This window comes from Lucilia sericata, unplaced genomic scaffold (assembly GCF_015586225.1).
Source record: "Lucilia sericata isolate MDLA Ls3-8-SP2 unplaced genomic scaffold, ASM1558622v1 Contig001632F_arrow, whole genome shotgun sequence".
NCBI classification, from domain to species: domain Eukaryota; kingdom Metazoa; phylum Arthropoda; class Insecta; order Diptera; family Calliphoridae; genus Lucilia; species Lucilia sericata.
In genome coordinates this window covers 32,261-60,170 of record NW_023995546.1, presented here as the reverse complement: position 1 = coordinate 60,170, position 27,910 = coordinate 32,261, and the positions used below count along the sequence as shown (strand labels likewise).

At 31.5% G+C, this 27,910-nt stretch overlaps 1 protein-coding gene across 15 annotated transcripts in view; it reads left to right on the top strand.

Annotated features, from left to right (window-relative positions):
- Nucleotides 1-26,373, top strand: part of LOC119612222 (voltage-dependent L-type calcium channel subunit beta-2) — a 36,360-nt gene extending 9,987 nt beyond the window's left edge. The window contains exons 1-10 of one of the 15 annotated variants that reach the window (XM_037967964.1): nucleotides 794-1,374; nucleotides 11,884-12,000; nucleotides 12,067-12,288; nucleotides 12,364-12,454; nucleotides 16,995-17,030; nucleotides 19,018-19,514; nucleotides 19,584-19,751; nucleotides 19,919-20,033; nucleotides 20,545-20,802; nucleotides 25,589-26,373. In XM_037967964.1, coding sequence (XP_037823892.1) covers nucleotides 1,258-1,374; nucleotides 11,884-12,000; nucleotides 12,067-12,288; nucleotides 12,364-12,454; nucleotides 16,995-17,030; nucleotides 19,018-19,514; nucleotides 19,584-19,751; nucleotides 19,919-20,033; nucleotides 20,545-20,802; nucleotides 25,589-26,082 — 2,115 coding nt within the window. In that variant the 5' untranslated portion in view covers nucleotides 794-1,257 and the 3' untranslated portion in view covers nucleotides 26,083-26,373. Of the gene's footprint in view, nucleotides 1-793; nucleotides 1,375-11,883; nucleotides 12,001-12,066; nucleotides 12,289-12,363; nucleotides 12,476-16,994; nucleotides 17,031-19,017; nucleotides 19,515-19,583; nucleotides 19,752-19,918; nucleotides 20,034-20,544; nucleotides 20,803-23,964; nucleotides 24,239-25,588 lie in introns of those variants that run through there. The other 14 variants (XM_037967962.1, XM_037967961.1, XM_037967965.1 and 11 more) reach the window with 14 other exon arrangements.
- Nucleotides 26,374-27,910: the final 1,537 nt, after the last annotated feature.

The following is a 27,910-nucleotide window of genomic DNA, read 5'->3' as shown; positions in this document are numbered from 1 at the left end:
TTGGGTTTTTGTGTCTTTCTTTAGTCTATGTGTCCTTTTTTGTGCTTTATTCTTCCGTATTTTTTATTCCTTGTTTTCCTTTTTGGTATTTTTATGTTTTCCTATTTTGAGGTTAAGTTGGTCGTGTGTAAAACAGCCATTAGAACATGTTTTAATATAAACTCTGTTACTTTTCTTTTATGTGTGTCTTTTCCTTGGTCTCACATACAAACCCTTTGGAAGTGAAGTGTAGAAAAGTGCTTAAAATAACAAAGTCGTAGAAAGAAATGCAAATGAATTTATGTCGTTTCTAGTTCAAGTGTTCCGTTTTAAAAATACAAAAAATTTAAAAAAAAACAACTAAGAAGATAGAGTTCATCTAAAATAGTTATAAATAAGTGGAAACTTACTTTAAAATATTCCCGCTGTTACTGTTGGCAAAAAACAACGAAACAAAATTAAATAAATCCTTTAACTATTGTCATAAAACTCTTTATACTTCAAGCAACTAGGACACATATTTATGATTCCATGGTTAGATATGACATAAATCCTTTAGAAAAACTAAGAAATTATAAAAAAATGCAAACGGTTTTACTAAACTTTACAATCAAAAGCAACGAAAAAACGCCAAACTGCTGTATTGTGTTTTGTGTAAAGAAACTTTATAAGAAAAAACAAATAACTGTCATAACTGTTTTTTGCAGTGTTTGTGCGTGTGTTTTATTTACTGTTATTTGTGCGTGTATATTAAATTAGAATCCGTGTGTGTGTTTTTTTCTTTGTTTTTAGTTCTCTCCTTTTTCACAATTTCTACCTCCCTCTTGCTCTAAGAATATTGTCCCCTCGAGTAATTTAGTGTCATACTTACCTAAATTTTAAACACAAACACTTAAACTAACACACACACACACACTTACATACATACTAACTTATGCTCTCACTATCTTACTAAAGTTAACATATATACAACAACAACAAAAAGGAACTAACAAAGACAAAACTAAAATATCTTAAAAAGAAAATTGTCTAAATTTTTTTTTTCGCAATTGGCGCTTTATTGTCGTCAATTGTTCCCTTAAACGAAGAAAAAAAGAAGTAAACTTAAATAAACTAAGCCTTAGAAGCATTGTAATATTTGCCGCAATCTCTACCACCACTACCACTCACCGCCAACCGCCACAACCACCAAGTGTTTGTTAAATTTCTTTTAAAACTGTTTGCGTTAATACCATCAAAATATCTTCATTCGAAGAAGATTATCGGGCTGATCGGCCCATGGTGCAACGTGCATCATCTTCAGATGTTCCCTCGGTATCCGGTGGCCATCGAGAGTCTCGATTTGGCCTCGGTTATTCATCATATCAAAGTGGATATAATAAATTATTTACACAGGTTGGTTAAATTTAAACTTGAATTTTGAAAATATAAGAAAAGTTTTCTCCCTAAATTATTAATTTGTAAAATTTTTATTTAATTTTAAAAGTGTGTAAATCGATATAGTCTAAAAATGTTATTAGTTTACTTGGGAAAATGTGCAGCCCGTCTAAATAAATATTACACTGATATGCTAAATACAACAAATGATCTTAAACAATTTTTCTTTATAAATCTTTGATTAAACTTTAAGAACGATTTATTGAAATAATTCGGATTTGATTAAACAAATCGATAACAAAAACTCTTTAACTGAACCGGAAAATCTGTTTTGAAGCGAGTCATACTTTCCAGTTCAGTTCTAGTTCATTTCTAGTTCTAGTTAAGTTCTAGTTCAGTTATAGTTCAGTTCTAGTTCAGTTATAGTTCAGTTTTTGGAAAATGATATCACCATATTTAATTTGTGTGTTTAAATGCTAATGTGTATGTGTAATAATAATTTATCTATTTTTTGTAATTAACTTTTGTTGTTTGGAGTTTTGAAATCAATAACGAATCGAGCTCAAATCAAGCTCATTTTGGTTTTAATTAAATTTTTTACATTCTTAAATCAATCTTATTATACCCTACACCACTTTAGTGGTGAGGGTATATTGGGTTTGTGCTGATGTTTGTAACGCACAATAATATTGGTCCTATACCCACCTTAAAGTATACCAATCGGCTCAGAATCATTTTCTGAGTCGATTTAGCTATGTCCGTCCGTCCATGTAAACCTTGTAATCAAACTACAGGTCGCAATTCAATGAAATTTGGTACATGATCTTCTATTGTCCCAGGGACGAAGCCTATTGAAAATGGTTAAGATCGGTTCATTATTTCACCTAGCCCCCATACAACTGAACCCACCAATAGGGCTTGTAATCCTTGTAATCAAACTACAGGTCGCAATCTTAGAGATAATTCAATGAAATTAGGCACATGATCTTTTATGGTACCGTAGACGAAGCCTATTGAAAATGGTTACCATCGGTCCATTATTTCACCTAGCCCCCATACAACTGAACCCGCCGAATAGGGCTTTTAAGTTCATAATTATGTTTAATATACTCATATCTCGACAAAAAGCTGCAAAAACCAAGTTGTATACAAGACTTGATGACCCCCATGAATTCCATAATAATAGGTTCTCATATGACCCTAGCCCCTATGAAAAGCCCCCATCAAAATTTCACTTAAATGTCCACAATTTTATTCAACAATAAACGGCTTAAGTATGTATATCTAAGGTAAGGTACAATTCAACTTAAATGCTTTATTATGGCAACTAAATCACATTATATTTTTGTCAAAGGTGTAGGGTATTATATGGTCGGCCTCGCCCGACTATAACTTCTTACTTGTTTTTATCTTAAATCAAGTAAGAATTTTATTAAATCAAATAAAAAATTCTCATCATAACAACATAGTAAGATCACTTTGGGAAAAAGGGCTTAAAGTAAGTTTTTCATAACTAACAGATCTATACTTGAATCAAGTATTTTTCAATATAAAATTAAAAAACCGATGTCAAACTCCTCGACACGATTAATCGAAAAGAGGGTGTAATCTATTTATCATATATAAAAGAGTAGCGTTACTGACTGACTGATTCATCATCGCACAGCCCAAACGGCTGAACCTAGAATCATGAAATTGTGGCAGTAGATGTGTTTTTGGTTATATAGATCCACTAAGAAGGGATTTTTGGAAATTTGTACATTTAGGAGTAAAAAAGGGGAAAAACGGGTAAAACAGGTTTTCTTAATTATCTTACCCAATATTAGTGATACATGAAAAATTTTAAATGCACCTGTATCTACTCTTAAAATTATCAGATGAGTGTCTGGTACTTTTTCGAAATTCGAATTAAGGGTTGAAAATGTGTAACAAAGGTGATTTCAGTACCTTTTTTGGCCCTTTATAACTTTTTAACTAATAAACAAAATAAAATTTTTATAAATATTTTGAATATATCTCCCAAAACTATGAGACACTTGTTTCGTACTTTTTTTAAATTCAGTTCTTTTATTTATTTTGGTACTTTTTTTTAGCACATTAACCATCATTATCTCAATGTCTGGTTATATTTTATCGTAAGGTTAAATTGACAGTTTTCATACAAAAATTATTTTAACCGGCAGAATATCTACCGGATAAACGATAACAGGAGTTGGTGTCAACGGGGGTAAGAAAACTTTTTTAATTTATTGAAGTATTCCTATTAAATTACGGACTAACTCTATAATATTTGTTAAAACAAAATTTTTGTTATTTCACTGAAGAAAAAGGTACCAAAAAGGGGAAAAACGGGAAATTTAACTTCAAACTCATTGAGCCAATTTTTATATAATTTGAAAAAGTCGTTTATTTACTCACACAAAATAAGCTATTGATATATTATTTTGGAATTCGAGTACTAAGGCCTATATAGGACCAAATTCGAGTAAATGTTTGGTACTTTTCGAAAGCACTATTTTTCTGGAACAAATGAATGTAGATTTTAATCGCTTGAGTTATATCTGTGATATATAGATTTAAATACGGAACATTTTGTAAACTTAATTCTCCAAAAAGGATATTTCTACTTTCCACTAAGGTAGAATTTATTCCACTTTTGGTAGTTTTTCTTTCTTCAAATGATACTTGTTGTATGTTCTATAAAATTAATTTAAAACACATAATTATTAAACATACACGGTTCTCATTGACTAAGATTTTTTAAGAGAGAACTTTTTAGTACTTTTTATCTCATAAATGGTACTTTTTGAATTTTCTAAAATATTCAACCTAGGAACATAAATTTTAACATACATGGTCTTGACTGAATAATATTATGTAAGTGGGAACTCTGGTACTTTTCCATTCTTCTGGATTCTCTATAATGGTTACCGGAACACTTGACACACGGTCCTTATTAAATGATAATTAATTGAGAGAGATTTTTGTACTATTTCGTTTTTCCGATGGTACTTTTTGATATTTTTACGATATTGAACATAGAAATATAAAATTTAAAATGTAGGGACCTTAGTGAATGACAATCTACTGAAAGGGACTTTTGGTACTTTTTCATTCATCAATTTTTTTTTTTCAAATAGTACTTTCGAATTTTGTATGTATTTAATTTTGGTTAGGGTAGCGAAGCACCCATATATATGCTAGTCCATATATATAACATAATGTCTTTTCCGAAACATGAACAGAAGGTTCTTCCAAGTTTAGTTTTAGATTCGGTCTAATTTAAATTGTTATATTAATTTTGTCCTAAATGATTTTATTTCAAAATATTTGTAGTCATAGTCGACTGGATACTATTTTGTTAATATAAAACAATTTTTTAACAACTTTAAAAGAGAAAAATCAACAGGTTTTTTAACTTTTTAAAAAATAATATACATATAATTGTACTTGCCTATTGTGATGTTTAAAAATCTATTGTGTTTTTTTTTAACAGGATTATAGATATTTAATAATTCAACACAAACCTTTTTATTGAATTACAATCAACAATTTATCTAAAAGTAAAGAGTTTAATAATAGACAACAGTGATGTTTGTATATAAGTATGTATTTGTATATGCACTGGTATGTAAATGACATATTTCTAAAGATATTTACATACTCATCCTCTCAGATAGAGACATTTGTATTAGCATATACAGACATACATACATTTATGTTCAAATACAAACAAGTAAAACCTTTTACAATACAACATGTGCATTCAATATTATTTATTAACAGATGAGAAGGAAAATCTAGCAGAATTGATGGGATATTAAAATAATTGTTTTTAGAATTTAGACGTTAAATGTCAATTTGGCAACAATCATCATTTAAAGATTTTCAATGATTATATCTGCATGATTAATTCGTTTATAGTTAATTTTATAAAATAATTGATATAAAAACTTATCAATTTATTTAAAATTCTTTTTTTATAAAGATTAATTTATATGTTTATTTTAGCTATAAATTATTAACTTGTTTATTTAACTTTAATTTTCTCAAAGAAAAAAATAATTGAATATAATTGATATACCGGATATTGGTGAGAAGAGAAGGAATAGAAAGAATAATTGACTCGCTAATTTATGAGAAGCAAAATGAAATCGAAAGAGCGGTCTTTCAGAATATGATATAATTCTGTTCTATATCAGTTCTGGTTCAGTTCTAGTTCAGTTCTAGTTCAGTTCTAGTTCAGTTCTAGTTCAGTTCTAGTTCAGTTCAGTTCTAGTTCAGTTCTAGTTCAGTTCTAGTTCAGTTCTAGTTCAGTTCTAGTTCAGTTCTAGTTCAGTTCTAGTTCAGTTCTAGTTCAGTTCTAGTCAGTTCTAGTTCAGTTCTAGTTCAGTTCTAGTTCAGTTCTAGTTCAGTTCTAGTTCAGTTCTAGTCAGTTCTAGTTTCAGTTCTAGTTCAGTTCTAGTTCAGTCTAGTTCAGTTCTAGTTCAGTTCTAGTTCAGTTCTAGTTCAGTTCTAGTTCAGTTCTAGTTCAGTTCTAGTTCAGTTCTAGTTCAGTTCTAGTTCAGTTCTAGTTCAGTTCTAGTTCAGTTCTAGTTCAGTTCTAGTTCAGTTCTAGTTCAGTTCTAGTTCAGTTCTAGTTCAGTTCTAGTTCAGTTCTAGTTCAGTTCTAGTTCAGTTCTAGTTCAGTTCTAGTTCAGTTTCTAGTTCAGTTCTAGTTCAGTTTCTAGTTCAGTTCTAGTTCAGTTCTAGTTTCAGTCTAGTTCAGTTCTAGTTCAGTTCTAGTTCAGTTCTAGTTCAGTTCTAGTTTCAGTTCTAGTTCAGTTCTAGTTCATGTGTCTAGTTCAGTTCGAAGTTCAGTTCTAGTTCAGTTCTAGTTCAGTTCTAGCATTTCAGTTCTAGTTCAGTTCTAGTTCAGTTCTAGTTCAGTTCTAGTTCACGTTCTAGTTCAGTTCTAGTTCAGTTCTAGTTCAGTTCTAGTTCAGTTCTAGTTCAGTTCTAAGTTCAGTTCTAGTTTAAGTGTCGAGTTCAGTTCTAGTTCAGTTCTAGTTCAGTTTCTATTCAGTTCTATTCAGTTCTAGTTCAGTTCTAGTTCAGTTCGAGGTCTGTCTAGTTCAGTTGCTTAGTTCAGTTCTAGTTCAGTTCTAGTTCAAGTTCTAGTTCGTTTCTAGTTCAGTTCTAGTTCAGTTCTAGTTCAGTTTCTAGTTCAGTTCTAGTTCAGTTCTAGTTCAGTTCTAGTTCAGTTCTAGTTCAGTTCTAGTTCAGTTCTAGTTCAGTTCTAGTTCAGTTCTAGTTCAGTTCTAGTTCAGTTCTAGTTTCAGTTCTAGTTCAGTTCTAGTTCAGTTCTAGTTCAGTTCTAGTTCAGTTCTAGTTCAGTTCTAGTTCAGTTCTAGTTCAGTTCTAGTTCAGTTCTAGTTCAGTTCTAGTTCAGTTCTAGTTCAGTTCTAGTTCAGTTCTAGTTCAGTTCTAGTTCAGTTCTAGTTCAGTTCTAGTTCAGTTCTAATTCAGTTCTAGTTTAGTTCTAGTTCAGTTCTAGTTCAGTTCTAGTTCTGTTCTAGTTCAGTTCTAGTTCAGTTCTAGTTGAGTTCTAGTTGAGTTCTAGTTGAGTTCTAGTTCAGTTCTAGTTCAGTTCTAGTTCAGTTCTAGTTCAGTTCTAGTTCAGTTCTAGTTCAGTTCTAGTTGAGTTCTAGTTCAGTTCTAGTTCAGTTCTAGTTCAGTTCTAGTTCAGTTCTAGTTCAGTTCTAGTTCGTTCTAGTTCAGTTCTAGTTCAGTTCTAGTTCAGTTCTAGTTCAGTTCTAGTTCAGTTCTAGTTCAGTTCTAGTTCAGTTCTAGTTCAGTTCTAGTTCAGTTCTAGTTCAGTTCTAGTTCAGTTCTAGTTCAGTTCTAGTTCAGTTCTAGTTCAGTTCTAGTTCAGTTCTAGTTCAGTTCTAGTTCAGTTCTAGTTCAGTTCTAGTTCAGTTCTAGTTCAGTTCTAGTTCAGTTCTAGTTCAGTTCTAGTTCAGTTCTAGTTCAGTTCTAGTTCAGTTCTAGTTCAGTTCTAGTTCAGTTCTAGTTCAGTTCTAGTTCAGTTCTAGTTCAGTTCTAGTTCAGTTCTAGTTCAGTTCTAGTTCAGTTCTAGTTCAGTTCTAGTTCAGTTCTAGTTCAGTTCTAGTTCAGTTCTAGTTCAGTTCTAGTTCAGTTCTAGTTCAGTTCTAGTTCAGTTCTAGTTCAGTTCTAGTTCAGTTCTAGTTCAGTTCTAGTTCAGTTCTAGTTCAGTTCTAGTTCAGTTCTAGTTCAGTTCTAGTTCAGTTCTAGTTCAGTTCTAGTTCAGTTCTAGTTCAGTTCTAGTTCAGTTCTAGTTCAGTTCTAGTTCAGTTCTAGTTCAGTTCTAGTTCAGTTCTAGTTCAGTTCTAGTTCAGTTCTAGTTCAGTTCTAGTTCAGTTCTAGTTCAGTTCTAGTTCAGTTCTAGTTCAGTTCTAGTTCAGTTCTAGTTCAGTTCTAGTTCAGTTCTAGTTCAGTTCTAGTTCAGTTCTAGTTCAGTTCTAGTTCAGTTCTAGTTCAGTTCTAGTTCAGTTCTAGTTCAGTTCTAGTTCAGTTCTAGTTCAGTTCTAGTTCAGTTCTAGTTCAGTTCTAGTTCAGTTCTAGTTCGTTCTAGTCAGTTCTAGTTCAGTTCTAGTTCAGTTCTAGTTCAGTTCTAGTTCAGTTCTAGTTCAGTTCTAGTTCAGTTCTAATTCAGTCTAGTTCAGTTCTAGTCAGTTCTAGTTCAGTTCTAGTTCAGTTCTAGTTCAGTTCTAGTTCAGTTCTAGTTCAGTTCTAGTTCAGTTCTAGTTCAGTTCTAGTTCAGTTCTAGTTAAGTTCTAGTTCAGTATAAAATGCTTAAATTCTTGGCAATCAATAAGAAGTAATAGTATCCCTTCAAACATTTGAAACATTGAGGGTAAATTTCACAGGTGCTATCATACAAACCACAACTGCAATATAATTCTCATATTGTTAGAAGTGAAAAAAAAAAAACATAAAACAAAAATGTAAAAATAATAATGAATTCATTCAAGTGGATGCGCTTTAACACTGAGTTTGTTAGTAAAATATACTAGAATTTCAAGAAGAACAGAGAAAAAAATATTATAAGGCTGAAATAAAATAAAGGATTGGTTCATTCATACATCCATCTATACATATTTATTTATGTATGTATATTTAAATGTGTATATAGGGATTAAAAGCAAAATAAAGGGGTCATTTAATATGTATGTAATATTTTATATATTACTTTATAGTTAATGTATCTGTATAGGTAACGAGCTATGTACATAGCAAATAGGATGAATTATGACTTGAATAACACTTTATATCGCTTAAACTATAATGTAGATGACAGCCCTAAAAGTACTTGTTTATCCAATTTTAGTCACAAATTTTCTACTGAAGATTTTAAATATCAGTATTTTATATAAAGACCTATGTCAATTTTCTTAAACTAATTGAAAATTTTAAATAAAATATTAATAAAACTTCTCAGACTGCCTCCTTAAATTCTTTATAATTTTACAAGTCTACACATGTTTGTGTGTGTATGTGCTTATATTTAATTTTGATGTACTTCATATACAATAAATACAACATTTCTGTTTTTATTCTACATTTTTAATTCAATTTTACTTAATTGTTTAATACAAAAATATTTTTGTTTAATAATTGTTGTTAATGCGTTTTCTTTAAAATAATAAGAGCAATAGAATTCGAAATTGTAAATACCTTTAACTTATTACCCAGAAGTTTGCATTCTTTAAAACGGGAGAAAAATAACAAAATTATAAACTTTTTCTTAAAATTGGCAATTTGCCAAATGTTAAATTAATTTGAAAATAATTATTGTTTATAATAAAGAATTTAGATTTTTAATGCTTTTTGTATTAGACGAAAATAATGTTTTCGATAAGGAATGGTTTATTGAGTGTTGAGATATTTCATTGATTTTATTCTAATAAGTTCAAATACTGCGATGGGGAAAATATGTTTAGGTCTAGTTTTAGAATTAATAACTTTTGAAGTTACATATTCTTATAAAGAGTCCACTTATTGTAGGTCATATACAGAATTGGACTGAGAATAACCTTTGGACTCAGAATTAGTTTTTCAATTCATTTAGCGATGTACACTTTTCCTCCTAAAAAGTGGTCCACATGACACCCTAGTATACATGTATGTAGTTCATCATAATCAGTTTCTTAATCGAACCGTATCCCAGAAATAGAAATTTGAAGGGATACCGTCTGGACAGTGCGGCGGTTAAAGCAAAACATCCCAGCCGTTTTCTTTCAAATAGTTTTTAACTGATATGAGTTCCCTTTATTGGTCTGGAGAGATTGTAGCAGCATAGATAGATAACTTACACATAGATATTTGGCAATTATGATGGTTGGCCGCACATGCTGATGTTTGTAACGGACATTAATATTGGTCCTATACTTACCTTAAAGTATACCAATCGGCTTAGAATCATTTTATGTGTCGATTTAGCTATGTCCGTCCGTCCGTCTGTCCGTGTAAATGATCTTCTATTATAACAGAGACGAAGCGTATTGAAAATGGTTAACATCGATCCATTACTTCACCTAGCCCTCATACAACTGAACCCCAAAATAGGGCTTGCAAACCTTGTAATAAACTTACAGGTCGCAATTTTGAATATAATTAAATTTGACACATGATATTCTATTGTACCTGAAACGAAGCCTATTGAAAATGGTTAACATAAGTCCATTATTTCACCTGGCCCCCATACAACTGAACCAACCGAATAGGGCCCTTAAGTTCATAGTTATGTTTAATATACTCGTATCACGACAAAAAGCTGTAAAACTATGTTCTATACTAGCCTTGAATACCCTGATGAATTTTATAATAATAGGACCTCATTTGACCCTAGCCCCTATACAAAGGCCCCCTCAAAATATGACTTAAATGTTCACAATTTGATTCAATAATATGTATATCTAAGACAATTCAATTTAAATACTTTATTATGAAAACTAAATCACATTTTATATGTATAACTGGTGTAGGGTATTATATATTGCACTGAGATCAGGATTTTCAATCGCTAGTAGAGAACTGAGGCTCGTATTGTGTACTTCAATGCGTATCGTTTATGAGGTGTTCCTATAGAGATTCTTAAAAAGGCATTTCCTAGGAACAATCTAATGTGTATAAATTTTATTTATTTTTTTTTTTGTAATTAACTTTTTTTGCTCAAATGTTCAGAATTCTAAAATTAAGTACGAAGCGAGCTTTGTGCTCGATTCATAAGCCCATTTTTGGGATTATTTCAGTCTTTTACATTATTAAATCAATCTTATTTTATGTCAAATCAAGTATGTATTTGAGATCGAACCCAAAATTCTCAAAATAAGTACGTTGTAAGATCAGTTAAGAACGTACTTAATGGATCCGTACTAGAATCAAGTATTTTGTACTTGGATTGATATAAGTACGGATTACTCAATTCTCTTTTGAACGTACTTGAGCAAAGTGCTTCTACATGGTTCGGTATCAGCCATGTACAAAAACTGCCCCTTGAGTATTTTTATGGGGATCATAAAGATGCTTTGATGGGTTGTTTATAGCTTAGCTGGTGATTGAAATAGATCTTTGTGGAATAAGAGCGACAAGTTAGTTGTTCACGTAAAGCAATCCGGTTCATATGATTTTCTGCTTATTTCGAACTTTTAAATAAAAATTCTTATAACAATATGTCCAAAATATTGCAAACAAGTTCTATATTGAGTTTTGAAATGAGCCCATTAGAAAGGCTGTTACAAGAATAACGAATTACCTATGACGGTATTCATATTTTATTCTATTTCCTTAAGCAACCCTAAAACTTCATTCGAAGATTTACTCTGTGTTCATATTAATATCGATATCTGAGGATACATCGAGGATGAGGATATCGATGTATATAGTTTTTAACTCAAGTAATATTTGTGATATATCAATTTTAAGTAGAATCTAATACTTCATACGTTAATAATCGAATTTAATCCGAATCTACTATCCGACTGACCTCACATTTTGTATACAATAGTATTTTTAAATAAATCTAATGGATGCATAAAACAAACATTGTTTACATTAATTTCTATAAACAAAAGCAAATGTATATTTTCAAAACGAATGCGAAACAATAACAACAAATGTATGTATTAAACATATTTACTAACACACGAATTATATGAACTTTGACCTTATAATTTACATAAATTAAAGTTGGCATCGAAAACTTCATTAGTACCAAACAGTTCATTGACATTTTCCATAATAAGTTAAATTTAGTTGAATTAAAACAGGAGAAGTAATAATTTATTTATGAATTTAAGTAAATTAATAATGTTTAATGTGGAAAACATTAAAAATTAAAAACTTTTAAAATAAAAAAACAGTTTTTATCGAACCCCATAAGGAGGGAATTATTATTAAATTTTTATGTATCTACTTTATTTCTTACTTTAATGTTTATGTTCTTTACTCTTATCTTCATTTAAGGGTTCTGCCGACTCCAACTATTCACAACCGTCATCCGATCTGTCGCTAGACGAGGAAAAGGAATCGCTTCGGCGAGATAAGGAACGTCAGGCCTTAAGCCAGTTGGATAAAGCGAGAGTAAGTATTTAAAAATAACAACAAATTTTAAATCCAAACTGTTAAACTATTCCCACCTACAATCAGAGTAAACCAGTTGCGTTCGCTGTGCGAACAAATGTTGCTTACGATGGTACCATCGATGATGATTCACCCGTGCAGGGTAATGCCGTATCCTTCGATGTTAGGGAATTTCTACACATTAAAGAGAAATACGATCATAACTGGTGGATCGGTAGACTGGTTAAAGAAGGCTGTGATGTGGGATTCATACCCAGCCCCGTTAAGCTAGAACACATACGAGTGCAGGTGAGCTATTGCATATTTCTTTTTTTTTGGTAATAAAATTAATATTAATTAAATTTAAATTTCTCTTAATAAAAGAATCAAAACCGACCCTCAAGACTGTATGGTACAAAAGGCTCATCCAGTGGGAATTTAGGCGGCGGTCAAGCAGGTGCGGAGCCATCACGAGGTAGCACACCCCCTACACCTGGTATGACACACATGTTCATGTTATTCTTATGATTTCTTAGTTTTTTTTTTTTTTTTTAATTTTTCTTTGATTTTTGGTTTCAATATTTTTTTAATCTAATTTGATGTTGTGTTTTTTCGGAAAGGAAATCAATCTACCAAGAAAATAATTACTTTAAAATTTATATTTTCTTTCTTTAAAAAAATCGTATTTAAATGGGGTGTACTTTTTTGGAGTATATATATTTATTGTATATTGTAAAATGAACTAAATTTTCTTTACTTACTTTTAGTTTCTTTCTCTTTTTTTGCTAAACCAAAAAAATATTTTTCCTTAAATATTGTAAGTGTGTATAGAAAAAAGGTGTTTTTAATTATTTTTTATATTTTGTAAAAAATTCTTTATTATTATTAACAATTTAATTCGAGGAAAGAGCGATCAGCTATTAGGTTTTCAGAATTTCCATAATGATTTGGTCATTACACAAATCTTTAACAAAAATAACTTGAAATATCGAGGATTATAACAAACAAATTTTGGAATCCGTTTTTTGAAAACCAACTAAATTATTACTATCTATAAAGCAGTTTTTTAAAGCGAAAAATGTTTGATATATCAGTTTTAATAGTTGGTTTAAAAATATCTGAATGAAACAATATTTTTGTAATGTTATTTAAATCAGTTAATGTATGATATACATATTTCGATTGTATTTAATCAAAATATCGGAAGATCTTTGACTCCAGATTACAAATTTTAAACTTTCAGACGCAAACGATGAATTTTACTATCGATTAAAGAAATAACAAATTTAGATAATTATTTAGTAAATATGTTCTACTTCAGTTCTAGTTCAGTTATAGTTCAGCTCTAGTTCAGTTCTAGTTCAGTTCTAGTTCAGTTCTAGTTCAGTTCTAGTTCAGTTCTAGTTCAGTTCTAGTTCAGTTCTAGTTCATTTCTAGTTCAGTTCTAGTTCAGTTCTAGTCAGTTCTAGTTCAGTCTAGTTCAGTTCTAGTTCAGTTCTAGTTCAGTTCTAGTTCAGTTCTAGTTCAGTTCTAGTTCAGTTCTAGTCAGTTCTGTTCAGTTCTAGTTCATTCTAGTTCAGTTCTAGTTCAGTTCTAGTTCAGTTCTAGTTCAGTTCTAGTTCAGTTCTAGTTCAGTTCTAGTTCAGTTCTAGTTCAGTTCTAGTTCAGTTCTAGTTCAGTTCTAGTTCAGTTCTAGTTCAGTTCTAGTTCAGTTCTAGTTCAGTTCTAGTTCAGTTCTAGTTCAGTTCTAGTTCAGTTCTAGTTCAGTTTAGTTCAGTTCTAGTTCAGTTCTAGTTCAGTCAGTCAGTTCAGTTCAGTCTAGTTCAGTTCTAGTTCAGTTCTAGTTCAGTTCTAGTTCAGTTCTAGTTCAGTTCTAGTTCAGTTCTAGTTCAGTTCTAGTTCAGTTCTAGTTCAGTTCTAGTTCAGTTCTAGTTCAGTTCTAGTCAGTTCTAGTTCAGTTCTAGTTCAGTTCTAGTTCAGTTCTAGTACAGATCTAGTTCAGTTCTAGTTCAGTTCTAGTTCAGTTCTAGTTCAGTTCTAGTTCAGTTCTAGTTCAGTTCTAGTTCAGTTCTAGTTCAGTTTAGTTCAGTTTTAGTTCAGTTTTAGTTCAGTTCTAGTTCAGTTCTAGTTCAGTTCTAGTTCAGTTCTAGTTCAGTTCTAGTTCAGTTCTAGTTCAGTTCTATTAGTTCTAGTTCAGTTCTAGTACAGATCTAGTTCAGTTCTAGTTCAGTTCTAGTTCAGTTCTAGTTCAGTTCTAGTTCAGTTCTAGTTCAGTTCTAGTTCAGTCTAGTTCAGTTCTAGTTCAGTTCTAGTTCAGTTTTAGTTCAGTTTTAGTTCAGTTCTAGTTCAGTTCTAGTTCAGTTCAGTTCTAGTTCAGTTCTAGTTCAGTTCTAGTTCAGTTCTAGTTCAGTTCTAGTTCAGTTCTAGTTCAGTTCTAGTTCAGTTCTAGTTCAGTTCTAGTTCAGTTCTAGTTCAGTTCTAGTTCAGTTCTAGTTCAGTTCTAGTTCAGTTCTAGTTCAGTTCTAGTTCAGTTCTAGTTCAGTTCTAGTTCAGTTCTAGTTCAGTTCTAGTTCAGTTCTAGTTCAGTTCTAGTTCAGTTCTAGTTCAGTTCTAGTTCAGTTCTAGTTCAGTTCTAGTTCAGTTCTAGTTCAGTTCTAGTTCAGTTCTAGTTCAGTTCTAGTTCAGTTCTAGTTCAGTTCTAGTTCAGTTCTAGTTCAGTTCTAGTTCAGTTCTAGTTCAGTTCTAGTTCAGTTCTAGTTCAGTTCTAGTTCAGTTCTAGTTCAGTTCTAGTTAGTTCTAGTTCAGTTCTAGTTCAGTTCTAGTTCAGTTCTAGTTCAGTTCTAGTTCAGTTCTAGTCAGTTCTAGTTCAGTTCTAGTTCAGTTCTAGTTCAGTTCTAGTTCAGTTCTAGTTCAGTTCTAGTTCAGTTCTAGTTCAGTTCTAGTTCAGTTCTAGTTCAGTTCTAGTTCAGTTTAGTTCAGTTCTAGTTCAGTTCTAGTTCAGTTCTAGTTCAGTTCTAGTTCAGTTCTAGTTCAGTTCTAGTAGTTCAGTTCAGTTCTAGTCAGTTTCTAGTTCAGTCTAGTTCAGTTCTAGTTCGTTCTAGTTCAGTTCTAGTTCAGTTCTAGTTCAGTTCTAGTTCAGTTCTAGTTCAGTCATTCTAGTTCAGTTCTAGTTCAGTTCTAGTTCAGTTCTAGTTCAGTTCTAGTTCAGTTCTAGTCTTCTAGTTCAGTTCTAGTTCAGTTCTAGTTCAGTTCTAGTTCAGTTCTAGTCAGTTCTAGTTCAGTAGTTCAGTAGTTCAGTTCTAGTTCAGTTCTAGTTCAGTTCTAGTTCAGTTCTAGTCAGTTCTAGTTCAGTTCTAGTTCAGTTCTAGTTCAGTTCTAGTCAGTTTCTAGTTCAGTTCTAGTTCAGTTCAGTTCTAGTTCAGTTCTAGTTCAGTTCTAGTTCAGTTCTAGTTCAGTTCTAGTTCAGTTCTAGTTCAGTTCTAGTTCAGTTCTAGTTCAGTTCTAGTTCAGTTCTAGTTCAGTTCTAGTTCAGTTCTAGTTCAGTTCTAGTTCAGTTCTAGTTCAGTTCTAGTTCAGTTCTAGTTCAGTTCTAGTTCAGTTCTAGTTCAGTTCTAGTTCAGTTCTAGTTCAGTTCTAGTTCAGTTCTAGTTCAGTTCTAGTTCAGTTCTAGTTCAGTTCTAGTTCAGTTCTAGTTCAGTTCTAGTTCAGTTCTAGTTCAGTTCTAGTTCAGTTCTAGTTCAGTTCTAGTTCAGTTCTAGTTCAGTTCTAGTTCAGTTCTAGTTCAGTTCTAGTTCAGTTCTAGTTCAGTTCTAGTTCAGTTCTAGTTCAGTTCTAGTTCAGTTCTAGTTCAGTTCTAGTTCAGTTCTAGTTCAGTTCTAGTTCAGTTCTAGTTCAGTTCTAGTTCAGTTCTAGTTCAGTTCTAGTTCAGTTCTAGTTCAGTTCTAGTTCAGTTCTAGTTCAGTTCTAGTTCAGTTCTAGTTCAGTTCTAGTTCAGTTCTAGTTCAGTTCTAGTTCAGTTCTAGTTCAGTTCTAGTTCAGTTCTAGTTCAGTTCTAGTTCAGTTCTAGTTCAGTTCTAGTTCAGTTCTAGTTCAGTTCTAGTTCAGTTCTAGGTCAGTTCTAGTTCAGTTCTAGTTCAGTTGAGTTCAGTTCTAGTTCAGTTCTAGTTCAGTTGTAGTTCAGTTCTAGTTCAGTTCTAGTTCAGTTCTAGTTCAGTTCTAGTTCAGTTCTAGTTCAGTTCTAGTTCAGTTCTAGTTCAGTTCTAGTTCAGTTCTAGTTCAGTTCTAGTTCAGTTCTAGTTCAGTTCTAGTTCAGTTTTAGTTCAGTTCTAGTTTAGTTCTAGTTCAGTGTTTAGGAAACGAAGTTCTGATGTGATATTTCTCATATGTATGTATGGATAAGCGATGAAAAAGTTTATTGTAAAACCGATTTCATTATGTAATTAAAATGTTTGTGTTTTGAAGTTTTGTTTTCATTCAGTCTTTCTTATTCAATGTAAATATATAGATTTTTAGATTAAATATCGTATCCAGATATCTAGGCAATATTAGGTTTTATTTTATTTTTTATTTCCTTATTTTAATTTTCAATCATCTGCCATCAAAATTAATACAAAAAACTCCCCCTTTAAAAAAATATATAAAAACGTATATCAACAACAATTGTGTTTTGTTTCGTTAAAAAACAATTATGTTACTTTGCATGATTATTATTTGAGCTTTATTTAGTACAAAAAAACAGAAATACAAAATTATAGCTTGTTTTATCGTAGACGTTTTTCCGTTAGTCAATTTCTTTTATAAAGTTAAACTTCTTTAAGAAACAAGAAAATTCTAATCATTTTGCACTTTAATTAAATTTCTTTGTATAAAAACCAAAACTACATAAAATATTTAAAACAAAAACATATTAAAATTTTGCACACAACTGTTAAAATCTTAAACCTCTTAAAAAACTGAAACTATAACTTAAACAAATCAAACCAACAACAAACAACTACACAAAATTGTACCACAAGATCCTTATAGTACAACACCACGAAAGAAAAAAACAGGTTTGTCTTTTGTCTTCTTTTCTAAGTAGTTTTCTTTTTCTCTAAATTTAAATGTAAACAATTTTAAATATTGGTTCCTATATTTAGGTTTAGATTGGCTAGTGTGTGTCTTGCAAGCTAAAAAAACAGAAACTTGAAAAAATCTAACACTTTTAATAATTTAGTAAATCAATATATTTTTTATTAGAAAAATCTTAGATTTCTTTAAATTCACCCTTCGCGTTTTACATTAAAAACACATTGTCTGTTTCGCTAATGTCTCTCGTTCGCCTTTTAACATTCTCGAAATAAGTTCAGATACATACATATGTTACGAATCACATGCCTGTTGTTATTTTAGTTTTGAGAAAATCATGCTTTATTTTTGTTTCGATTCAGCTTAAAGATATTTTAAATTCTCAATAAACACGAAATTTTATACAATCAATCATTAACAAAACACTCACTATTTCTTAGTCATTGAGAGGATTTACAGTTTAATTTGAAATTGCCAATTTTTTCTAGATTAATTTTATCAGTTTTATTTATGTTCTAGTTCAGCTCTATTTCAATTCCGGTTCATTCCTAGTTCAGTTCTAGTTCAGTTCTAGTTCAGTTCTAGTTCAGTTCTAGTTCAGTTCTAGTTCAGTTCTAATTCAGTTCTAGTTCAGTTCTAGTTCAGTTCAGTTCTAGTTCAGTTCAGTTCAGTTCAGTTCAGTTCAGTTCTAGTTCAGTTCTAGTTCAGTTCTAGTTCAGTTCTAGTTCAGTTCTAGTTCAGTTCTAGTTCAGTTCTAGTTCAGTTCTAGTTCAGTTCTAGTTCAGTTCCAGTTCAGTTCTAGTTCAGTTCTAGTTCAGTTCTAGTTCAGTTCTAGTTCAGTTCTAGTTCAGTTCTAGTTCAGTTCTAGTTCAGTTCTAGTTCAGTTCTAGTTCAGTTCTAGTTCAGTTCTAGTTCAGTTCTAGTTCAGTTCTAGTTCAGTTCTAGTTCAGTTCTAGTTCAGTTCTAGTTCAGTTCTAGTTCAGTTCTAGTTCAGTTCTAGTTCAGTTCTAGTTCAGTTCTAGTTCAGTTCTAGGTTAGTTCTAGGTTAGTTCTAGGTTAGTTCTAGTTCAGTTCTAGTTCAGTTCTAGTTCAGTTCTAGTTCAGTTCTAGTTCAGTTTTAGTTCAGTTCTAGTTCAGTTCCAGTTCAGTTCTAGTTCAGTTCTAGTTCAGTTCTAGTTCAGTTCTAGTTCAGTTCTAGTTCAGTTCTAGTTCAGTTCTAGTTCAGTTCTAGTTCGGTTCTAGTTCAGTTCTAGTTCAGTTCTAGTTCAGTTCTAGTTCAGTTCTAGTTCAGTTCTAGTTCAGTTCTAGTTCAGTTCTAGTTCAGTTCTAGTTCAGTTCTAGTTCAGTTCTAGTTCAGTTCTAGTTCAGTTCTAGTTCAGTTCAGTTCTAGTTCAGTTCTAGTTCAGTTCTATTTCAGTTCTAGTTCAGTTCTAATTCAGTTCTAATTCAGTTCTAGTTCAGTTTTAGTTCTGTTCTAGTTTTTTTAAATTATTTTTTTTTTAGAATATAACAAATATAACTGTGGATCCTTAATAGTTCGTCATTATAAATACTCGATCTCAAATATATCTTATGATATAGTAAGAAATCTCTGTTTACACCTACATTAGACATTTCACACTTCTGTACTTTACAACCATCAATACACCTTTAAAATGATTATTGTACATACATTTAAACATTTTTTAAAACATCCACACCCACAATAATTATATATCGATTTTCGTTAAAAAAAAATTAATTATCCACCAAAAAAACACCCATTCACGTTAGAAATCAATTAAACAAAAATATTATAATCAAATTGCAACTAAAACAGCAACAACAAAACCAACTACAACAAGAAAAATAAAATCAATTACATTTTCATGTAGATGCCATAAACTCGCTCATTCGAATCTCCATACCTTTTTTCGTTTCTTTCGTTTTTTCTTTCTCTTGCTTGTTTTTTCGATGATACTAACTAATCAGGTGACGAATCAGATTCCATGGGACCAGGACGTGGTAAAGCAACACTCGCCACACCGCCCAACAAGGAGAAACGCAAACCATTCTTCAAGAAACAAGAGACCGCATCCCCATATGATGTTGTGCCATCGATGCGTCCCGTCGTCTTAGTGGGTCCAAGTTTAAAAGGTTACGAAGTAACCGATATGATGCAAAAGGCTTTATTCGACTTCCTGAAACATCGTTTCGAAGGTCGTATCATAATAACACGAGTCATGGCCGATATATCGCTGGCGAAACGTTCCATCATGAATAATCCCTCGAAGCGTGCGATCATGGAGCGTTCAAGCAGTCGTTCGGATTGTTTGAGTAAAGTACAGGAGGAGATCGAACGAATATTCGAATTGGCCAGAACGTTACAATTAGTAGTACTCGATTGTGATACAATCAATCATCCGTCACAACTAGCAAAAACTTCACTAGCACCAACAATAGTTTATCTTAAAATTAGTAGTAGTAAGGTGAGAAGAGTTGCATGAGATTATTATTGGTAAAGAGCTGTTGAATAATATTTTATTTTTATTTTTTAGGTTTTACAGCGTTTAATCAAATCCCGTGGTAAATCACAGGCAAAAAATCTTTCCGTACAAATGGTAGCCGCTGAAAAATTGGCTCAATGTCCACCGGAAATGTTTGATGTTATCCTAGATGAAAATCAATTAGAAGATGCCTGTGAACATATTGCTGAATATTTAGAGGTAATTAATTTTGTATGAATTTATTTAAAATGAAAATTGAAAACTGAAGAAAACTATAGTTTCTTACAATATTTGAGAGTTCAATTTTTATTTACGCGATCATGGACTTAACGTTATTAAAAATTATAATATTATATGCAATGTAACTGTTCTCTCTTGATTTACAGACCTATTGGAGAGCCACTCATCCAGATATTAATACGGCTGCCTCTATACCTAGACCATTACCTCAGGAAGCTTCACCTACCACAGAACAAGCCCGCATGGGTCCTACACCACCCGGTAAGTTTGTTAAGTTTTTTCCAACTTGCATCATGATTTATTTAATTTAATTCATTGATGACAAGAAACTAAAAAAAATATCAAAAAATCATTATCATTTATTTGGAGGTCAGTTAGAAAAGTAGAAAAAAAAAAAATTACAAAAATATAAATATTTTCAGGCAAAGTTTCATTAAAACTTCTATTTAGGTTCAAAACTAAAAATTTCGACACCACATACAAATTTCATTTATTTTTATGATATTATTTAAGATCAATTATAATTTCTCCTTATTATTTTCAAACAAACTTCAACAAACACCTTTTTAACAAATTTTTGTAAATTATGTTTATTCTACTTTTTTCACTTGTTTTTATTGATATTATAAAAAAAATCGAAAAAAACTAACTATCAAACAATCAATTAATCAATCGAATCGCAACTTTCTCGTTCTCTGAAATGCGTTAAACTTGAAACTATAATAACTTGTTACTCTTGCTCTTGCTTGCATTCTCACTCCCAACCGTTTAGTGGATGGGGGAGAAGATCAAAGAGATTATAGAATGAGTTCAATAGAACGTGAGGGTAGTCGCGAAAGAGATATTTCGCGTGAGCGAGAATGTAGCCGAGAAGCCGATTATGAGCGTGAATTTTGGGATAATGAATTCTCTAAGGGTCGTCGTACGCCCCGGGAACGTCAACGTGATTTAGAGTGGGAACGCGAGCGAGCAAGAGAATGGGAAAGAGAACGAGAAAGAGATTGGGATAGAGAATTCGATTGGGACCAAGGTAAACAAACTACAAACATAATATATTTTTCTTTCTATTAAATATTTCAGTTTTGTTTGTTTTTTTAATTTAAATGTAAATTTTCTTCAAAACTCAAACAAAACGAAAAAAAAAACTTATTCTGAAAAAGCCACTACAAAGTACAAAATATTACCAGAGCTTTAAAATCTTTTTATAATTTAAAATTGGTTTTTATTATTAATTATTATTTTTTAATTAACTACATTAATATACTACAAGTATTTTTATCCCTAGAAAAGCTTTTTGTTACTTGAAAAAAACTTTACATTTACTCCTTTAAAAATAAAATATTAAAATTAAGAAATAATTAAATCTACTTAAACATTGTCTGATTAATTGTGTAAAGAGTTATATCTAGCTGTTTACTATTTATTATCTAAACTACATATGCTTTTTATTATTATTATTTTTATTAATCTATTTTTAATTATTTTATAATATTCCTTTTTTTATTTTAGCTTATACATCATTTGGTACCTTCACCTTCTAGTTTCTCATAGTTTATCAAACTCGTTTCCTAGAAACAATCTTTTAAACAATTTAGCTTTAACTAAGTCTACATAATTTAAACAAAATCCATCATAATTATCTAAAAAGACCATCTTTAAAAGAAGATCCTTTGAGTTTTATTCCCATTTCATCCACAACCCTTAAAGAGTACGATATTGAATTCCTTTTAGTACTTTCTATTCTGAGTTAATTTTTCGTTAATAATTTTAAGTTTTTCTTTTGTTTCTAATTGCTTTCTTACTAACAATTACTAACGAAAGAGTCTGACACAACATACATATCCCTTTACACGTTTATCATTTATAGTCTAGTCTGTAGTATAGTCTATAGTCTAGTCAGTTCTAGTTCAGTTTTAGTTCAGTTTTAGTTCAGTTCTAGTTCAGTTCTAGTTCAGTTCTAGTTCAGTTTCTAGTTCTAGTTCATTCTAGTTCAGTTCTAGTTCATTCTAGTTCGAGTTCAGTTCTAGTCAGTTCTAGTTCAGTTCTAGTTCATTCTAGTTCAGTTCTAGTTCAGTTCTAGTTCAGTTCTAGTTCAGTTCTAGTTCAGTTCTAGTTCAGTTCTAGTTCAGTTCTAGTTCAGTTCTAGTTCAGGTCTAGTTCAGTTCTAGTTCAGTTCTAGTTCAGTTCTAGTTCAGTTCTAGTTCAGTTCTAGTTCAGTTCTAGTAGTTCATTCTAGTTCAGTTCTAGTTCAGTTCTAGTTCAGTTCTAGTTCAGTTCTAGTTCAGTTCTAGTTCAGTTCTAGTTCAGTTCTAGTTCAGTTCTAGTTCAGTTCTAGTTCAGTTCTAGTTCAGTTCTAGTTCAGTTCTAGTTCAGTTCTAGTTCAGTTCTAGTTCAGTTCTAGTTCAGTTCTAGTTCAGTTCTAGTTCAGTTCTAGTTCAGTTCTAGTTCAGTTCTAGTTCAGTTCTAGTTCAGTTCTAGTTCAGTTCTAGTTCAGTTCTAGTTCAGTTCTAGTTCAGTTCTAGTTCAGTTCTAGTTCAGTTCTAGTTCAGTTCTAGTTCAGTTTCTAGTTCAGTTCTAGTTCAGTTCTAGTTCAGTTCTAGTTCAGTTCTAGTTCAGTTCTAGTTCAGTTCTAGTTCAGTTCTAGTTCAGTTCTAGTTCAGTTCTAGTTCAGTTCTAGTTCAGTTCTAGTTCAGTTCTAGTTCAGTTCTAGTTCAGTTCTAGTTCAGTTCTAGTTCAGTTCTAGTTCAGTTCTAGTTCAGTTCTAGTTCAGTTCTAGTTCAGTTCTAGTTCAGTTCTAGTTCAGTTCTAGTTCAGTTCTAGTTCAGTTCTAGTTCAGTTCTAGTTCAGTTCTAGTTCAGTTCTAGTTCAGTTCTAGTTCAGTTCTAGTTCAGTTCTAGTTCAGTTCTAGTTCAGTTCTATAATCTAGTCTATAGTCTAGTCTATAGTCTAGTCTATAGTCTAGTCTATAGTCTAGTCTATAGTCTAGTCTATAGTCTAGTCAATAGTCTAGTCTATAGTCTAGTCTATAGTCTAGTCTATAGTCTAGTCTATAGTCTAGTCTATAGTCTAGTCTATAGTCTAGTCTATAGTCTAGTCTATAGTCTAGTCTATAGTCTAATCTATAGTCTAGTCTATAGTCTAGTCTATAGTCTAGTCTATAGTCTAGTCTATAGTCTAGTCTATAGTCTAGTCTATAGTCTAGTCTATAGTCTAGTCTATAGTCTAGTCTATAGTCTAGTCTATAGTCTAGTCTATAGTCTAGTCTATAGTCTAGTCTATAGTCTAGTCTATAGTCTAGTCTATAGTCTAGTCTATAGTCTAGTCTATAGTCTAGTCTATAGTCTAGTCTATAGTCTAGTCTATAGTCTAGTCTATAGTCTAGTCTATAGTCTAGTCTATAGTCTAGTCTATAGTCTAGTCTATAGTCTAGTCTAGTCTAGTCTATAGTCTAGTCTAGTCTAGTCTAGTCTATAGTCTAGTCTATAGTCTAGTCTATTGTCTAGTCTATAGTCTAGTCTATAGTCTGGTCTATAGACTAGTCTATAGTCTGGTCTATAGACTAGTCTATAGTCTAGTCTATAGTCTAGTCTATAGTCTGGTCTATAGTCTGGTCTAGTCTAGTCTATAGTCTAGTCTATAGTCTAGTCTATAGTCTAGTCTATAGTCTAGTCTATAGTCTAGTCTATAGTCTAGTCTATAGTCTAGTCTATAGTCTAGTCTATAGTCTAGTCTATAGTCTAGTCTATAGTCTAGTCCTAGTCTATAGTCTAGTCTATAGTCTAGTCTATAGTCTAGTCTATAGTCTAGTCTATAGTCTAGTCTATAGTCTAGTCTATAGTCTAGTCTATAGTCTAGTCTATAGTCTAGTCTATAGTCTAGTCTATAGTCTAGTCATAGTCTAGTCTATTAGTCTAGTCTATAGTCTAGTCGATAGTCTAGTCTATAGTCTAGTCTATAGTCTAGTCTATAGTCTAGTCTATAGTCTAGTCTATAGTCTAGTCTATAGTCTAGTCTATAGTCTAGTCTATAGTCTAGAGTATAGTCTAAATCTATAGTCTAGTCTAGTAATGTGCCGTTTAGGATAACAGTAGTACGAAACAGATGATCTAACTCATACTTCGTATTTTATATTTCAATATTTTTTTTTTGTTTATAAAATTTTATTTATTTCTTTTTATTTTCTTATTTCTAGTTACACCTGGAACATGTGTAGTACGGGTTTAAAAAAAATTATCTGTCGTTTATTTCTTTGTTTAATTTCGTTACAACATGCCATTTTCCAAAATACACAAATACATTTACACAAAAACAAAATGTATTCGTTACATTTTAAATATTTCTTTTAGTTTTTCAAAGATCTACTTCAATCTTAATCGTCTATCTCCCTGTGATAATTACTTAAGCGTATTTGTTTTCTGTTTTCGTCAACTATAAATGTGTTGTCAACAATTAAAATAGTTTTTTTTACAATTTAAAAAATATATTCGTTTATCGTTTATTATAAATGTTAATTAGTGAGTAAAATAATGTTGAATTTATGTTTCTACCTCTCCCTTCCAACCCTCAAAAAAAATGTATGTGTTTTTGAGTTGATTTGTTATTGTTTCTGATTTGTTTATTGTTTTGAATCCCTTTTCCGAAAATCCATTGGAATGTTTTGCCTTTAACTGTGTGATACATTTAATAAGAATTTTCTTTTTCGATATAAGTTATAAATATTTATTAGAGTTTTCTAATAAAACAAGTTTAATCTACTATCAGTGTTATGTGTTTTATAAATCATATATAATCATCATTTGTAATAAAAAGAATAGAAAATTCATGCAGACATTGCAATTTTAGATTATACATTTTTCCAGATTTTGTTCTGAATTTGGTATTGATTTAGATTAGCTTTAAAAAGATTTGAAAGTACCGTTTACAAGATTGCTTTAATTCATGTTTCAGAAAATCTACCTAATAAGGAAATAAGTATAGATTTGTTCGGTATCTGTATAAAACAAGAAAATATAATTTTGGATAATTTTCGCATATATTTGAATCATGTACTTTAATAAAGTAATTAAGATTTTTTTATCGTAAAATGTACTCTTCACGGTAAAAGTTAGTAGGACTATTTCAAAACTTCAAATTTCTAAACACACAAAAAAATAAACACTCTAATCATATCATCCTTATAACTCCAATAGTTCAACATTATTTTAGACCATAAAAGTAGTACGACTTTGCTGCTTCATAAAGGTGTATTTTCTTAAAGTTCCATTGGTAATTCTTCTACAAATTTAATAGGATCGAATCATTTACGATATGTTCATCATTATTAAGTTTATATTTTATTTTATTTTAGTTCATTTCATAATACTAATGCTTTATAGTTTTACTAATCTTAAAAAGTTAATTGTTTTTACTCCACCTACATACATATAAAAACCCCCAATACAGTGATGTTCAAATAAAAACAAACTAGTTACTACAAGTTTAAAACATATACTTAAAGCGCTCATAACTTAGAAGTTTTGTTAAAACAAACTGTTTGTTTTTAATAATATAACAAAGTTTTTGTTCCAATTTATTACCTTATTAATGTTTTAGTTCTTTTGTTATGTTATTTTTTTAATAATAAATAAACCAAAAAACAAAATATATATAAAAATGTTTTAAATAATTCAAAAAATTTATTTGAATGCTTGAATTTTTAAATAAAACAAACCAACAAATGCTATAAAAATAACCCAAATATTTACGTTATATTTTTTAAAATAGAATAATTTCTCTGAAACAAAGTATTAATTAAATAAATGTTGTGTAATTTACAGGAGGTACTTCCTATCCACATAATCGTCGTCCAGCCTCTGGTCGTCATCACGAACGTGGTGGTGTCGGCTATGAACGTGATCGTTTGGAAAGAGAACGTGAACGAGATCGTTATGAACGTGAGCGTGAGAGAGAACGTTTGCATGCCCGCGACCGTGATTTAATGCATTACGATCTGAATAGTGAGGAATTGTTGGATGAACGTAACTATGCTGCCGACTATCCACCGCATCGAGGAGCAGTAGGAGGCGCTGGTGTAGTGGGTCATATACCACGTGGCAGCCGTTTGGTAATGGATGATGGTGATCTCATGCATGAACGTGATGATTTAAGAGGGGGACGTTATTCGGCAGGAGCTACGGCACGTGTTATAGATCCAAGAGATTTACCACCTTCGGCGCCGACAACAAGACGCGGCGCTCCAGTGGTTGATCGCGATGAATACAGTCCGCACCGAGGTGGTGGGAGTAGTAGGAGAATGCTGAATGCCATGTAGGAATCGTGGATATAGGGGTGGGATCAGATCGATAATAAAGGCATGACGTTGTTGGCTGATGCGGCAGCCACAACGTCAAGGGTTAGAGAGCACAAGGAAATACCAAGTAGTTCTAGTAATATCGATCGCCAATATCATCATCAAGAACATCAACATCTAGCCACACTGACAAATAAACAATCACTACAACAACAATCCACGAAATCATCATCACGATTATTGTCCTCCTCAATATCTACCTCCGTCGAACCGGCACCAATAGCACATCAGCCGTCAGGCAGTAGTAGTGGTAGTAGTATGTGTAGTAGTCTGAATATGAATAGACGTAATAAATTATCACAACAACACTCAACAACACGTTTCACGTCTCATATCAATCCCATGTCACCAACTACTGCATCATCTGTATCAGATGTCGTTGCATCCAATACATCCGTCATGCCACCACCATTGCCAATGCAAGATAAAACGGATATCTTTCATCTTCATCATATCGATCAAACACATTCCTCCTCCTCTTCCAACGCCACCTCCTCAGCCATTATTAGTTCATCTGTCAATACCACCAGCAACACCACTACCACCTCTAACACACAGCACATGAAATTACAACTGCAGGGTCCGTCATTGCAACAACAACATCAACAGCAGCAGCAACATTATCAAATGTTGCGTGGCCGCCATAAAGACGATATGATCGTTGCGGATAAACTCGATTATGCTACATCGTCATTTACGAATGTCGATGATTTAACCAATGCCATACGTAATAAGGTTATTGTGGAAGAGGACGAAGAAGATATTTTGAGCAGTGATAATACCTATTTGTATTAAAGAGATTTCATGTGATTTTTTATTATTTTGTTATTGTTTTTTTTTTTTCTTTTAATTTGAAGTGTTTTTTAGTAAATTGTTATAATTTTTGTTAAAATGGAAATAGAGGTTAACTTAAGGTAGAGAAAGAGGTGTTTGATAAGAGGGAGAGAGAGAAAGAGATTTTCGATTACAACCATTACAGTTTTATTTCTAAATTGTTCAAGTTTGGATAGGGCTAAGAGGTGCTAAGTCTCCTTATTTAAAATGCTTTTGTGTGAAGCATTCTTTCTCGATTTCGATCTTTTTCGGAAAAAACTTATATTTCTGTAAAAAAAACAACAAAGAGGACCTTTTTGTCAAAAAACGTCTAAATTGTTCAAGTTTGGATAGGGCTGAGAGGTGCTAAATCTCCTAATTTAAAATGCTTTTGCGTGAATCATTCTTTCTTGATTTCGATCTTTTACGGAAGAAATTTATATTTCTATAAGAAAACAACAAAGAGGACCTTTTTGTCAAAAAACGTAAAAACTACAACTTTGTTAGACCCGACTTAACCAAATTTGAGAGAAATATCGTTGTGATTTTTTCAATATTTTTCGATATACAAGTATTTTGAAACTACTGTTCATTTGTCTTCTTGTTGTAGACACGATACAGGTCAGAAAAATGAACTAGGGCTAACATGATATAATTTTGAAAAAGAGAAATACTTTAAGAAAAATTCTTTAACGTTTTCTCTAGTTACCCAGGAAAAGCTTGGTAATGACTTGTATTTACAGAACAGCATACTTTTCAATACTACATACCGTCTGCATTACTTTTAAGTGCTCTAATAAGGACTTACATAGAATCAGATATGCAAACAATTATGTTGAGAGTACGACAATGGGCTAACGAACACGAGATCCAGGTTTTTGTGCTTAAAACATAATAACTTTTTAACGCTTTATTTATAATTACTTATTGAAGTACTTACTTGTAAGTGAGTGTGTTTAAATAGTGCGTTCAAATG